The 15385-nt window shown below is 44.8% G+C and overlaps 1 protein-coding gene across 1 annotated transcript; it reads left to right on the top strand.

The window, feature by feature from the left end:
* LOC121583504 (E3 ubiquitin-protein ligase TRIM7-like) lies at positions 1-2458 on the top strand. Its single transcript, XM_041899647.2, has 2 exons — positions 1-1442; positions 2437-2458. The coding sequence occupies exons 1-2, from the start codon at positions 1-3 to the stop codon at positions 2456-2458; spliced, it is 1464 nt and encodes a 487-aa protein (XP_041755581.2).
* The last annotated feature ends 12927 nt before the right edge of the window (positions 2459-15385 follow it).

Below are 15385 nucleotides of genomic sequence, written 5' to 3' on the forward strand. Positions count from 1 at the left end.
ATGGCATCCTCCAGCAGTCTCTTGTCCGAAGAGCAGTTCCTGTGCTTTATCTGTCTGGATGTGTTCACTGAGCCAGTCTCCACTCCATGTGGACACAACTTCTGCAAGATCTGTATCAGAAAGTACTGGGATACCACTGTCCTGTGCCAGTGTCCAATGTGCAAAAATGTGTTTGATAGAAGACCAGCTCTCTTTGTTAATACTTTCATTTCTGAGATGGCTGCTCAGTTCAGGAAGTCAGTTCAAGTGAAAGCTACCAGCAGCCCAGAACAATGTCCTACTAAGCCTGGAGAAGTGGCCTGTGACGTCTGCACTGGGACGAAGCTCAAGGCCCTGAAGTCCTGCCTGGAGTGTCTGACCTCTTACTGTGAAACTCATCTGCAGCCTCATCAGATAGCCCCAGCCCTGAAGAGACACAAGCTGATTGCCCCTGTGGAGAACCTAGAAGACAGGATGTGTAAGGAGCACAACAAACTCCTGGAGCTGTTCTGCAGGACTGACCAGACGTGTGTTTGTGTCTTGTGTATAAAAACAGACCACAAGACTCACTACACCGTCCCTCTAGAGGAAGAGTATGGACAGAGGAAGGCTCAGCTGGGGAAGACAGAGGCAGAAGTGCAGCAGATGATCCGGGAGCGACTTCAGAAGGTTCAGGAGATCAAACACTCAATAGAGCTTAGCAAGAGAAACACAGAAAGAGAAATTGCAAATGGTGTGCAGGTCTTTAATGCTATGGTGCACTCCATAGAAAAAAGCCAGGCTGAGTTCATTGAGGTGGTTGAAGAGAAGCAGAAAGCAGCAGAGAGGAAGGCTGAAGGAATCATTATAGAGCTGGAGCAGGAAATCACTGAGCTACAGATGAGAAGCACTGAGATGGAGCAGCTCTCACACACTGAGGACCACCTCCACCTCCTCCAGAGCTCCCCATCCCTCTGCAGCCTTCCTCCCACCAAGGACTGGTCTGAGATCAGTTTTCACACCAGTCTGGGTGTGGGGAACATGAGGAGAGCTGTGTCTCAGCTGGAGGAGACACTCTGGAGTGAAGTGAAGAAGTTGACGTGTGATACTGAAATGAAGAGGATTCAGCAGTATGCAGTGGATGTGACTCTGGACCCTGATACAGCACATCCCGGTCTCATCCTTTCTGAGGATAGGAAACAAGTGAGACATGTAGACAGAAGACAGAATCTCCCTGACAACCCAAAGACATTTTCCTCATGTACCGGTATCCTTGGAAAGAAGGGCTTCTCCTCAGGGAGATTCTACTATGAGGTGCAGGTCAAGGGGAAGACTGATTGGGATTTAGGAGTGACCAGAGAGTCCAGCAACCGGAAGGGTGCCATTACACTGAGCCCTCAGAATGGATACTGGAGTGTGTGGCTCAGGAATGGGAATCAGTACCAGGCCAATAGCAAACCATGCGACCCCAAACTGTTCAAACTGTTCACACACCTCTTGTTGGCAGAGAGACAAATGTGCAGTTTTAAAGCTAATTTCCTGCAATTCTACACATTATGCCATGGCGTGAAGGGAACATTTTAGTAGTTTTAAAGGTAAGTTCTTGCAATTCTACACATTGTCCAGGTCTATGTGCAAGTGGCGGACTTGCCATCTGGAATTTCGGGAAATGCTAGATGGGTTTGTCCATTTTTAGCCTAGTGGGCCTGTCTAAATTGGTTTTTGGCGTAATGATGATGATCTAGCTAATAATATCATAATAATCAAGGGAAGAAATGGGCCTGTGTGGGGGCCTGAAGGAAAGAAATGGGCCAGTGTGTTAGAAATGCCAGATCCGATTACTGGTCCCAGTCCGTCCCTGCTTATGTGTGTTCATATGATACCAGTAATCGAATCCCGACCGAATTTAGTTGGTATTGACCCCGTTCTGGATCCGTCCCGCATGTTGAGTATGGCTGTTATGGAGTGACAGGTATTCCTGGTAACAGTTGTGGTGCACATTAATGAACAACCACTAGGCTGCACTGCTGCGCTGTCCTCTCTCTGCCCTCATCCCCCCATCACTTTCTCACTTTATTTATCTCTCTCCCTCTCCCTCTCTCTGCAAAAGCACTGCAGGTACTTGCATGTTCCCCTTTAGTTTCGAACCACTAATTGACAAAAGAAAATAAGGTGTTTTATATTCACCAGGCTTGCTGATGCACCTGTCTACAACACATCCTTTTTTGTCTCTCTCTCGCCCTCTCTTTTCTCTGGACCTTTTCAGCTATCCGGCAAAGACTACTCACACACGGATGATTGCCATGTTCTGGCGATTCACTCACACCGTTAACGTGTTCGTGTCTAACACACTGCATGCACACACACACACATACACACTTCAAGGCAGAAACACTTACCGTACACACATAATGTAAAAAACCTCAGCCAGCTGTAGGCAGATCTGTTCTGCCTTATTGTGGTTCTCCTTTTCCACAGTTGTATAGTCAAAGATGTATAGTCAATGATTCTATGTTATAAACTGGGTGGTTCTAGCCCTGAATGCTGATTGGCTGACAGCCGTGGTATATCAGACCGTATACCACAGGTATGACAAAACATTAATTTTTACTTCTCTAATTACGTTGGTAACTAGTTTATAATAGCAATAAGGAACCTCAGGGTTTGTGGTATATTGCCAATATACCACGTCTAAGGGCTGTATTCAGGCACTCTGAGTTGCGTCGTGTCTAAGAACAGCCCTTAGCCGTGATATATTGGCCATATACTACACCCCTCTGGCCTTATTACTTAAATATATTATATATTTGATAATATATAACATATTTAATTGTCTACTTAAAGAATAAAGTCAGTTGACTTTACAGGGGGAAAGAAGAAATTGTATTATTCTGTTGAATTCATGGAAAAAACAAATACTAGGGCGGGCAACTGATTACAGATATCACATATCTAGCCTGTAAAAGCGGCTTGTACATGAAGCGTGGCCATTCCTCCTCTAGTAGCTATATTTATCCATATTTAGAGCTATCTGCAGAGTCGTATGATTAGCATAAACCATAACCCAGTAGATGACTGCTATTAGGCTTAATGGAGGAGCTGACAGGCAGAGAGAGAGAGAGAGAGAGAGCTGCTGTAGTAATGCCTTAGAGGTGCTGCGTTAACGTAAGCGAGAGACAGCAGTGTCTGGTGATATCATAACACTGATGGGGAGATATGTCAAATGTGACCTGCGGTAAGGGAAGAGCTACCTGTGTGGATGATGTGACTACAGAGTGGATGTGGATTGTTGGTGATCTTAGGCTTGTGTGCGGCTGCTCGGCCATGGAAACCCATTTCATGAAGCTCCCGACAAACAGTTATTGTGCTGACGTTGCTTCCAGAGGCAGTTTGAGCACTTGGCGGTCCCGTTCTGTGAGCTTGTGTGGCCTACCACTTCATGACTGAGCTGTTGTTGCTCCTAGATGTTTCCACTTCACAATAACAGCAATTACAGTTGACCGGGGCAGCTCCAGCAGGGCAGAAATTTTAAGAACTGACTTGTTGGAAAGGTGGTATACTATGACGGTGCCACGTTGAAAGTCATTGAGCTCTTCAGTAAAGCCATTCTACTGCCAATGTTTGTCTATGGAGATTGCATGGCTGTGTGCTCGGTTTTATACACCTGTCAGCAACGGGTATGGCTGAAATAGCCGAATCCCCTAATTTAAAAGGGTGTCCTAACGTGTCAGACTGTCTGATGATATGATAACATTCATTGGGAAGATCTTAGAGGGCAGGACAGAGAGAGGAGAGAGACAGTGTACTGTACTAGAATGTTGAGGATGTAATGACAGACTGTCAGAGAGGCGAGGCAGATTGAGCTGACTCTGGCCTGAGAGAGGCGGTGTGTGTGTGTGTTCTGACCTCTTCCCGGGACTGAAAGAAGCAGGTTCTCCAGTGTGTGAAGGCTCTGGTCAGCTGATTGCATTCCCAATGTATCTGTACCGCACACATCAGCTCCTTGATCACCTGACACACACTGCATGTCATACTATAGCTAATGTGTATGTATATATTTGCGTTAGGTGTGCGTGTGTGTGCATGTGTGTGTACGTGTGTGTAAAGCGAGTGAGTGCATGCATGCAAGAGTACCTGGCTCCTCTTCTGGCCCTCACACTTCTGTGTGTTTTAGCTGCTTGAGGCTGTGTGTGTGAGCGTTGAGCTGTGCTGTGTGTATAGCGTGTGTGTTCCTCTCTCTCCTCAGCTCCAGCCCATGCAGCTCCACAGCCCCCAGCTTCCACTTCCTCAGCTCAGACAATACACTGGCCTACAGGAGAGGAGAGGGTGAAATGCTGTCTTCTGTTAAATATCATTGTGTTAGGTTAGAAATAATGATTGGTGGATCTCATCCAGACAAAGGCCTGTGATTGGTGGATCACCTTCAGACCTGGGCCTATTACTGGTTGCCCACCTTCAGGCTCCAGTGGTCCAGGATGTTGTTCTCCATCAGGTCCATGTTGTCTTCAGTTATAAACATGTCTGTTTCCATGTGGACAGGTGGTTCTGGGCTGTTGTGGGGGAAGGAAGAGCTCTGAGGTGGAACTGGAGAGCTCTCTGGGTCAACCACCAACTCACCAGGCATCTCTACACAAAGTCAAAGATACACAGTTGCGGTCGCAGTTCAGCTGTGTGCATATGAGTGTGCCTGCTTGAGTGTGCCTGGGAGGTTACACAGTGGGTTGTGTGTGCTCTTTAACTGTCTGTGTTGTGTTGTGCTGTGTGGGCTGAGCTGAGCTCCTGGCCTCTCCTCTGCAGATAGTCTGTTTCTGACCCAATGTTAATTAAATGACCTAGCAGAGGACACAAGACTGACGACCAAAAGGCCAGGAGAAGACAGCTTGACGACATCCCACCAGACCTTATGGACGAGGCAGTAAATCCAGACACTGTTTAGGAGCAGAACAGGCTCAGAGTTGAACTGTCTGTGGTGACCTGGTCTGGGGAGAGAACTACTGTATACCACCAGAGGGACCTGAATCAAACTTTTTACATAGCTAAAGAAATCCCCAGTCACACATTTGTCTAGTATTTTGGCCATGTTATGGCTACCACTGATCACTGCCCTAGCTACAGACACTAGACCCTTGTTTTAACCAAAACCTTTCCATTTTGAGATTTTCTTCTTCAAGTCTAAATGATGCTAAGCCCTAATGTGGTCAGCGTGGAGCCGGCGCGGGATATGGCTCGAAAATGTACCTTAATCCAGGTATGGAATATGTTGCTGTACTCCTAATTATCCCTTTATCCGAACGGACAAATTGATAAGATTGAAATACTGCTAGTTTTTAATTAAACTGCCTTTTTCGTCCTCATGTTAGGCTAGCTAGGCTAAAGCAGCCCATTGGATTCCATGAAAATGTGAAGTGTTGGAGTGAGTAGCTACCGGAAGTGTTGTGGAATCCAATGAGTTGCTTTTACATACATTTTGTGCTAATTAACACATTATACTATTTCCAATTACCATATTAGGCTATTTGTTGATGTAAAACAAATGTTAATTGTATCCCTTTTTGAGGTGTCTTTTTGTTTCATGTGTGGTCGGATCCCCCTGTCGTTGGTAGGCCTATGTGTCCTATGGGACCATTTCCTGTTTCAGGCTATTTAACCAAAGATGATCTCTTCCTCTCTGATTTAACCCATTTGCTCAGATCAATCGTGTCGGTTGATCCATAATAGGCCTACTGCTTAGGCTCTCAGGTATTGGCTTGAGTTTTAGGCTACTTACTGTCAAGTAGGCTAGGCAGGCAATGGGCATAGCGCTACACAAATTCATTGGAACTTGAATTGAATAGCGTGGCATTCAATTCTAATTGAATACGACTATCTATTTTGGCTTTGCTCTGGGCAAAGTGTTTAAACAGCTATTTTCACTCAAATGGCGAACGTCGCCTGTCCCTGGCCTGTACGGTGAAATTGACAGTTACAGGCCGAATGTTGTGGGCCAATGTTGTATTTTGCCGCAGAGAATCTGCAACAGTGATGCCAGCAGCGATTCGGCCTGCAGCTTCCGTGGGACAGTTGGTGTTTGATTGTCGAGGACACAGTCAAGCATCGGAGCCTCTTCTCCTCACACTCATTCTGTCAAAACATAAACAACTGTCGAAGACACGACACAAAAGGAATACGGACAATATCAGCCACTTCCTGCACAGTTTTCACAGCTGAAAGGGTAAGTAGTAGTCAGCCTAGTCAAAGATTGTTCTATCTGTGGCTTAGTTATAGCAGGCCTAGCTAAAATGTTGTTGGCATAGCTGTTTACCAAAATATGTATAAATCCATAGCAACATGAGTTTTACAGATTATCACGTGTTGTCCTGTCAAAAACATTTGCATTCATTGACCAGTGAACAAACAAATTGGTTTGGATTGTAATCAGTGTGGATTTTTTTTAAATCAGTAATGTAGCTAAATTACTGGATGCAACTGCCACTGTATTGGATTTATCATGGGGCTTTCCTCCCCAGATGATCAAAGCACTTTAGTTTAGGCCTACTTTGTTAGTGGTATCCAGTCTTTATAATTATCAAGCCCCCATCTGGCTTCTGCTGGGAGAAGTGACTATAGGCCTATATGGAGGCTGAATCAACCTCACTATGGCATCATACATACTCCCACACAGCTGCTTGTCTGAACATCTATCTGGGGCAGGGATACCACCGGAACAATCCCTAAGGAGGACTAGCCGTAATACAACTACTAGACCCAGGCCTTGTCTTCTGCTGCCTGATAGAATGGGGTATGAAACTCTGTATTGTGTGTGGGTGCAGCATTAGATAAGGCAATACTCACCGGATTCTTCTGCAGGGTCCTGTACACATTAGTCAAGTCAGGCAGACATGACAGTCATTGATTTCAGCTTACATTAACCAAGCATCCACATAATTAAGAGGGACAGCGAGGCATGACCCGGGGACTGTGGCTGTTTGTTTGTGTGTGTGTTATACCATACCATTGCTATTGTCCCTGGCCCACAGTCCACAATAAAATATATGCAAAACACTTCAACACATTCTGTTGCCATGGAAATATACTTCTGTCCGTGCATTTTCCCTCTTCCACTCTGAAACAGAATAGCACCTGAAACATGTTAAGTTTTTATTTTGTACTTTTACCTTCAACAGTAATCTAACCTATTTACTTGCTTATCTGGCATCTGTGTTTTCTGTTATAGAAAAACAAACATATCAACACTGCTTCACTAAACGCTGATGTGACCTGATGGCCATGCCACCCCTGTAGAATGTCCATGTTTATAGTTCTTCTGGGGCCAGATTTCTCTTTCAGAGACTCTCTGAAAATGTTCTGCTGGATTTGTTTTGTTTGTTTCTATGTTTGTGTTTGTAGTATTTTAATAGTAAACAGATTGATGTTTGCACGAATGAAACAGCCAGCCTCCATTCTGTATCTCTAGAATACAGTGTTATCGATCTCCCAGTCTCTCGCCCATTCAGCCCGACAGCTAAAGCCAAGTAGATCAGAGGAGAGAGCACTAAGGCCAGACTGGGAAAATATCCAAGTATTTACATGGTGTCATTTGGTTCAACGGCTTGATTTCCGGTCTTTTGACGGTTTAGTTTCATTGCAAACTACAAGAAATGTATCCACCCCTTCTATCCCTCTCTGGGTGACAAAAACACCTGTGAGTGTGAGCAGTGTGTGTGTGTGTGTGTGCACTTCCGTCTGTGTGTGTGTGTGGAAACAAATTGAGTGAGTAATGCAGAGAGACAATGCTTCGCTAAGCTGTTGAGTAGATTTGTCATGCTAGTGTTTAGCAGTGGTGTTAATATGACCATATTCTCAATTCTCCCCCTGCTAGACCACCCTCGTTCATCATGACAGGAAGCTCTTTCAAAAGAGACTGTATCTAAACACTATAACCTGGATGAAGGATAAAAATAGGTAAATAGGCTAATCTTAGAACTAAGACATGGACAAAAGTGTGAATCACTTGACTATTTCAGGTCCAGTCACACCATCAATTCAATAAGTGCACAGGTCTTTATCCTGACATCATAGACCCTTTATTTTTGGACTTCATTGTTCATTGGCTTTACGCACCAAACAGAGAGTATTTGAGTTTGAGGTTGTGTGATGGTAGGTAAGTTGAGAATTAATGTAGACATAACGTTTTTGAAAACAGCTTATCCCAATAAAGTGGACTCTTGGCACAACTTACTCCTGGTATGGGGTATGTTGAGCATAGGGCCTTGGCTTCGTCTCGGGCCTCAGAACAACCCTTGTCAGGAGTTGTTACACAATCATTCCTGTGTTTTCAGGCATTATTGCATAATTCTATATCTTAAATGAATGCCTACATTCAGATATAGATATCTCTGTTCAATATCACTTACCCTTGCATTTCTAGACCGGTCTGAGACAGGGATGTTTGGATATGCCATTTCATAGGCAAGTTCTCTGCATTTGAGGCTACTGAGCCCATAAAACTGGTCCGCAAGATTCTTGATATGTTAAGCAAGCTCAGACTCCATATCATCACATAAAACCTGTGTCATTCAGTCAATTTTTTTCATCTCTTGGTTCTGTTCGAATGGACTTCTTCCCTTCTCTCACTTCCTTGGAAGCTCTCTCAATAACCTCAAGGATGGCTAGTTTGACGTTTGTATACACAGGGCATGATGATGTTGGCTCTGTAACAATAGAAATGCACCATCTTGAGTTCATATGCATGACACATTGTATAAAACGGACAACATGTAATCATCATTTGAATGGGGTATGGTGGCCATTGGCTCAACTTAACCCATGGCCATTGGCTCATCTTACCCCAAGGCAAACATTTTGACTATATTAGCCCACACAGCTAAAATTATGCACTTTCATGCTAGGTTTAGGACCTCATATTGTAGCTTATAGATACCCCAACTGATGTATAAAACAATCTACATGAGATCCAAGCATCATGAAACCTATAACACAAATTCAATTGACTTTGTGAAAATCTGTTTGAAATGATGACCTCTTCCTAAATATTTGGTCACATTATTCATTTTGTGTATGGTTTCCTAGAAGTAAGGGGTGGCGCAACTAAACTTTTGCCTGAACTTACCCCACTCTCCCCTACCTGCTTTCTGACTTAATAGACTAACATGAATGGATAGTGGTTGGATTACTAAAATAACTAGTTAACTAACAGTGACTCAGACAGAGAGAAGAGAGAGGTCCTGATACACACAGTATGAAACACAGTATACACACAAACACACACACACTCATTCACACGCACACACACAGTGCGCACAGACGCACGCACAATACAATAGCTTACTTTCCCTCACACACCTTTTATTCACTCATCCTTAGCTGACATCCTGACAGATGTAACTACTTTAGATGTTTTGTTTTTCTCCTTAAAGGGATAGTTCACCCAAATTATAAAAGGACACATTGATTAACTTACCCTGTAAGCAGTCTATGGACAAGGAAGGACATGATGCACAAAAAATGTTAATGTCGGTCCCATGACTTGAATGGGATTTGTGCCACAAATACTAAAAAGTTAGCATGTGGAAACAGTGCCTGGGAAACTAAACCATAGCATGGATTGCTGTCATACCTTGTCCATAGACTGCTTACAGGGTAAGGAAACCAATGTGTCATTTTGTAATTTGGGTGAACTATCCCTTTAATTATCTTCCATTGCACACTTTCATTCAAGCTCACATAACTTCAACAAAGGGCTTAAGGTCCAATTTGAGCAGCCAAACAAGTTGGTCTGACACTTTTTCTGAGTGTTTTTCTGCATCTCCTATTGTCTGACAGTGTGTGTTTTCCTGTCTTGATGTGCAGTAATTGTGTGTGCATATGTATGTGACAATAATGGACCAGTGGTGACTGTGGCAGGCTATTAGGAGGCCTTGAAATCAGATTAGGGAGGCCTTGAAACCAGACTTGCCTTCCACAAGACAGACATGGTAAAAAAAGCCCCTTTACATGCAGGTTTTCATTCCAACCCTTTTTGATTATGTTCACTTGGTCTGCTAATTGACTAATAATCTGTTAGTTAGTAGACTTGTGGTGTGGTAACAGCGTAGAAAGCTTTACTCATACACAATAGTAGTTAGAACCTGTTACACTATAAATGGCTTTCCTTCTTTCAGTAGTATAGACTGGGATACAGAGTACTCATAATTCAGTCACACATGGTAGTAGATAAATGCGGGAAATCCTTATGATTTATGAATAGCACAGTGAGAAAGATGAAAAGGGTCTCGGAGAAAGAGAGAGGGGGAAAGGGGCTAGGGAATTGACAGAAAGAGGGATATTCTTTCATTGCACTGTGATAATGAAGAGTCCATTTACCTGTGGAAAGAGAGTGAGCTTGACAAGATGTTAGAGAGGATTCTCTGTGAAAGGGTATCAGAGCAGGAGAGAAAGAGAGAGATAGAGAGAGGGAGAGGGAAATTCTCTGTGAGAGGGGACTTCCTCTTTCTCTCCCCCCCTCTCTCTCTCTCTATCTCTCCGGGCCATCATTACACAGCGAGGCGGTGATCAGAGCTGATTTGCATATCACTGAGGATTTTTCCTCTGCGCAATACGGAGAGAGGGATGAGGGAGTGGAGGCGTGACACATAAAAGCACACACAGCGGAAAATGAAACACGCTCTGCGATTTCCAGCTCGTGATTCCCGCAGGGCGGATTCTCCCGCCCACTCCACTCACGATGCATAGGGACCATGCTTGGTCACGGCTCATCACAGGAGATATACACACACACACACACACACACACAACTTGACCCTACATGGGGAATTCCATTGGCGAATCTCACTAATTTAATGTGGCTTCCTCTTCTTGTCTCCTCTACTTCACCTGCTCTGACCTGAAGACTCACCTCCTGACCTCACATATAACATTTATCTGACATGACATCTGTCCCTAATGCTCTTTACAAGGCATAATTTCACTGACTATGACGATGATGATGATGATGATGATGATGATGATGATGATCATAACGACTGCCATTATTCTCATTTGAGTGCCTTGGGAGATGACTCAGCCAAAGACACATGGAAGCACGCACACAGTCGCCATGACAACATTGAGGTTAACATCACCTCAACACTCGTCGGCAGCGTTTGATCAATGCCAGGAGCTCAATATGGCAGTAGACTCTTTTTCCTCTCTCTCCTCTCTGTGTCTGTCTGTTTGTTTGTCTCAAGACAATGTCATACCTTTTCTTTCTGTCTGTCTGCCTTATGACAATTTGCAATGTTAGGTCAATGTGGCTGTTATAAAGAGCGGGAATGGCATTGTGTGTGTGTGAGTGTCTGTGGCGATTGGGCTGTGTTAGAAGAGCTGGATTGGCAACATAATCAGATTAGTCACTTCAGGATGACTGCACCTTTCCAGAGAGCTCTCTACAGGTTGCACACACATGCATGTATGCTCGCATAAACACACACACTGACTGCTCTCTGCTCTTCATTCTGATAAGACACACACACTCTGACTCACTTCCTGAGCAGGAGGGAGTTGACAGGAAATGGAGCTAATTGATGACAAGAGGCTTAGCTCTCTCCTTCTCTTCCCTCTCCTTTTTTCTACTTCTTTCGCCTCTCAATCTCTCTCTCTCTCTCTCTCGCTCTCTCTCTCTCTCTCTCTCTCTCTCTCTCCTCTCTCCCTCTCGCCCTCTCTCTCTCTCTCTCTCTCTCCCTCTCTCCCTCTCGCCCTCTCTCTCTCTCTCTCTCTCTCTCTCTCTCTCTCTCTCTCTCTCCCTCTCGCCTTCCTTTCTCGCTGAAGTTAATATTGTACATCACTATGGCACTGTTTACTCTCTATCTATCATCACCCCTGCAGCTGCTCTGTCTCCTCATCCACCTTCTCCTCAGTCCCCCCCCAAACCACTCTCCTCCCCCACCATGTCTCCCCCTGCACCCTCATCAGTCTCCCCCCTCCACCGCCACCCATCTGTCTCAGTGTGTAAATCAGGTGTGAGTCTCAGTGAGGACTGAGGAGTGGTCAATACCTCATACAGCTGCTGTCATCCTGCTGCTAGCCATATACAGTATCAACCCTGGGCTTGCAGTGTTCTTAACCTCTCTCTCTCTCTCTCTCTCTCTCTCTCTCTCTCTCTCTCTCTCTCTCTCTCTCTCTCTCTCTCTCTCTCTCTCTGTCTGTCTCTCTCTCTCTGTCTCTAAATAGGCCTAACACCCAGCTAACGTGTTGCTGTCCATCTGTATACAAAATGTAGGAAATTCCAGTTTCTTAGGCTACAGTAAATCACATGGAAATTGTGTTGTTCCTTGACCTATTTGATGTGAATATGCTGTTTTCAAGTTCACTACCTTAAAATGTAATATTCCATGGGTCGAGGATTTACACACCTCTATCAACAAGTGGAGCTCCTAAACGTGGGAGTTTAGTAGAGTTATTATTTCATAACGTGTCCTTGTAGCAGTTCTTTATGGAGAATAGTCTTAATGGCCCAGTTACAAACGTGATTTTCCTGTGTTTTATATACACTATATATACAAAGTATGTGGACACCCCTTTAAATTAGTGGATTCAGCTATTTCAGCCACACCCGTTGCTGACAGGTGTATAAAATCGAGCACACAGCCATGCAATCTCCACAGACAAACATTGGCAGTAGAATGACCTTACTGAAGAGCTCAGTGACTTTCAACGTCACCGTCATAGGATGCCACCTTCCCAACGAGTCAGTTGATCAAATTTCTACCCTGCTAGAGCTGCCCTGGTCAACTGTAAGTGTTATTGTGAAGGGGAAACATCTAAGAGCAACAACGGCTCAGCAGCAAAGTGGTAAGCCACACAAGCTCACAGAACGGGACAGCCGAGTGCTGAAGCGCGTAGCACATAAAAATGTTCTGTCCTCGGTTGAAACACTCACTACTGAGTTCCAAACTGCCTCTGGAAGCAACGTCAGCACAATAACTTTTTGTCGGGAGCTTCATGAAATGGGTTTCCATGGCCGAGCAGCCGCACACAAGCCTAAGATCACCATGCGCAAAGCCAAACGTCGGATGGAGTAGTGTAAACGCGTTCTCTGGAGTGGTGAATCATGCTTCACCATCTGTCAGTCCAACGGACTAATCTGGGTTTGGCGGATGCCAGGAGAACGCTACCGGCCCCAATGCATAGTGCCAACTGTAAAGTTTGGTGGAGGAGGAATAATGGTCTGGGGCTGTTTTTTATGGTTTGGCCTAGGCCCCTTCCAGTGAAGGGAAATCTTAATGCTACAGCATACAATGACAGTCTAGACGGTTCTGTGCTTCCAACTTTGTGGCAACAGTTTGGGTAAGGCCCTTTCCTGTTTCAGCATGACAATGCCCCCTGTGCACAAAGCGAGGTCCATACACAAATGGTTTGTCGAGATCGGTGTGAAAGAACTTGACTGGCCTGCACAGAGCCCTGACCTCAACCCCATCGAACACCTTTGAGATGAATTGGAACGCCGACTGCGAGCCAGGCCTAATCGCCCAACATCAGTGCCCGACCTCACTAATGCTCTTGTGGCTGAATGGAAGCAAGTCCCCGCAGCAGTGTTCCAACATCTAGTGGAAAGCCTTCCCAGAAGAGTGGAGGCTGTTATACCAGCAAAGGGGGGACCAACTCCATATTATTGCCCATGATTTTGGAATGAGATGTTTGACGAGCAGGTGTCCACATACTTTTGGTCATGTAGTGTATATTTCCACACTATGAGGTTGGAATAATACTGTGAAATTGTGAAAATGATGATAATGCGCTTTTAGTGTTAGAGCAGTTTGAAAACACCGCCTGAAATTTCAGCCTATATAGTTGGGATGGAGTTTTGGCCTCCCAGACAGTCCTAGCAAAATTCTTGCTTAAGAAATTGCTCTTTGCTAAGTTATTTTCGTTTATTTTTGACCATTTTAATTTAGACCAATCACAGTAAGGCAGTGTTTCCCAACCTTGGTTGAAGATTAGTTGACAAGTTGAATCAGGTGTTCTTTTACAGGGTTACATTAACAATGTGTACTGTTGGGGGTACTGGAGGACCAGGGTTGGGAGACACTGCAGTAAGGTACTTAATTGTTACCCAGAAATGTTCTGATATTGAGATTTAAAAAAACGTCTGCATTGGACCTTAAAGGAAAAAGGCCATTGATTAATGGTCTGTTTACGCCATACATCCTGTATCTGATAACTCCCAATTCACTCCAGTCTCCCCATGGCTGTCTGGTTTCATTACCCACAGCTCAATCAGAGAGACAGGCAGAGCCACTGAAAGATGGGTGCAGCCACCACTGGGTCCATTACGGCTCAAAAAGGCTGCAGTGCACCATTAGATTTGGAGCCATGTCCTATAAATGACAACAGCGGGGAGATTCACTGTGCTCTGTCATGTTGCCGAGCAGTTACACTGACAGCCCTTAGAACTGTAAAGAAGAGGGGAGCGACCGTGGCTGGGTCCATTTTGTCTCAAACGGGTGCAGTGTTATGTTGGGTGCTGTTTAGAGTCGACAGCGCATGACTGTTCAGTTTCACAGCCGCCGTCACCATACCCAATGACCCAATAACAGGCCTCCTCATTATATTTGTCAACAGGACCCAGACAGAGAGAGGAGGTGCTCTGAAGCCACCGCTTTCTCAACCACGCTAAACTCTCTCCCACGACAACGATGGAGTGGAGACTCATTCCGTTGCCATAGTAACCCGACACCCAGACAGCAGCTACAGGTAATGTAACTGTAAAAAAGGACATGTGGTCTGGGCTGCTGATTCTAGATCTGTGCCTAAGGCGCACTATCACTCTCACACACACACATACGGCCATGCAGAGACTTAAAGGGATACTTCAGGATTGTATCTACTTCCCCAGAGTCTGATGAACTTGTGGATACCATTTTATGTCCCTGCGTACAGTTTGAAGGAAGTTGCTAACTTGCATTAGCATAATGAGTGGAAGTCTATGGAAATTGGCACGCGAAACTACCTCTTTCCTTCATACTTCATCATCTGACTCTTGGGAAAATCCCAAAGTATCCCTTTAATTAAAAAAATGAGATTAGAGAGATGCAGCAACACATATTACATTATTCAATTGGTTACACATGGACACACAGAGGGAGTGGAAGGGAGGGGGTTAAAGGGAGGTAGAGTGGTGGAAGGGGACAGAACATAACTTAGAAAAGGGACAGAAGGAGAAAGAGGATGACAAACAACTGATAGACTGAAGAGGCTCATATCGAGAGAGACAAAGGGAGAGATGAGAGAGGGGTCAGAAGGAAAGATGACAGAGGAGAGAAGCAGATTGGGGATCTGTAAAGTGTCTCACTCTCCAGCTACACAGAGAGAACACTGTCTTCTGTCTTCTATCCCCTCTTCTTCTCTCTCATTCTCTCCCTCTCTTTCTTTCTCTCTCTCCCTCCTCTCT

The sequence above is a fragment of the Coregonus clupeaformis genome, chromosome 15, assembly GCF_020615455.1.
Source record: "Coregonus clupeaformis isolate EN_2021a chromosome 15, ASM2061545v1, whole genome shotgun sequence".
NCBI classification, from domain to species: domain Eukaryota; kingdom Metazoa; phylum Chordata; class Actinopteri; order Salmoniformes; family Salmonidae; genus Coregonus; species Coregonus clupeaformis.

What these genes read in the sequence shown, in the direction of transcription:
- LOC121583504 (XM_041899647.2), top strand. Translation starts at nt 1, where the DNA reads ATGGCATCCTCCAGCAGTCTCTTGTCCGAAGAGCAGTTCCTGTGCTTT. An exon ending in GACCCCAAACTGTTCAAACT is followed by an intron (nt 1,443 to 2,436) that starts GTTCACACACCT and finishes CCTTTTCCACAG; the next exon opens with TTGTATAGTCAAAGATGTAT.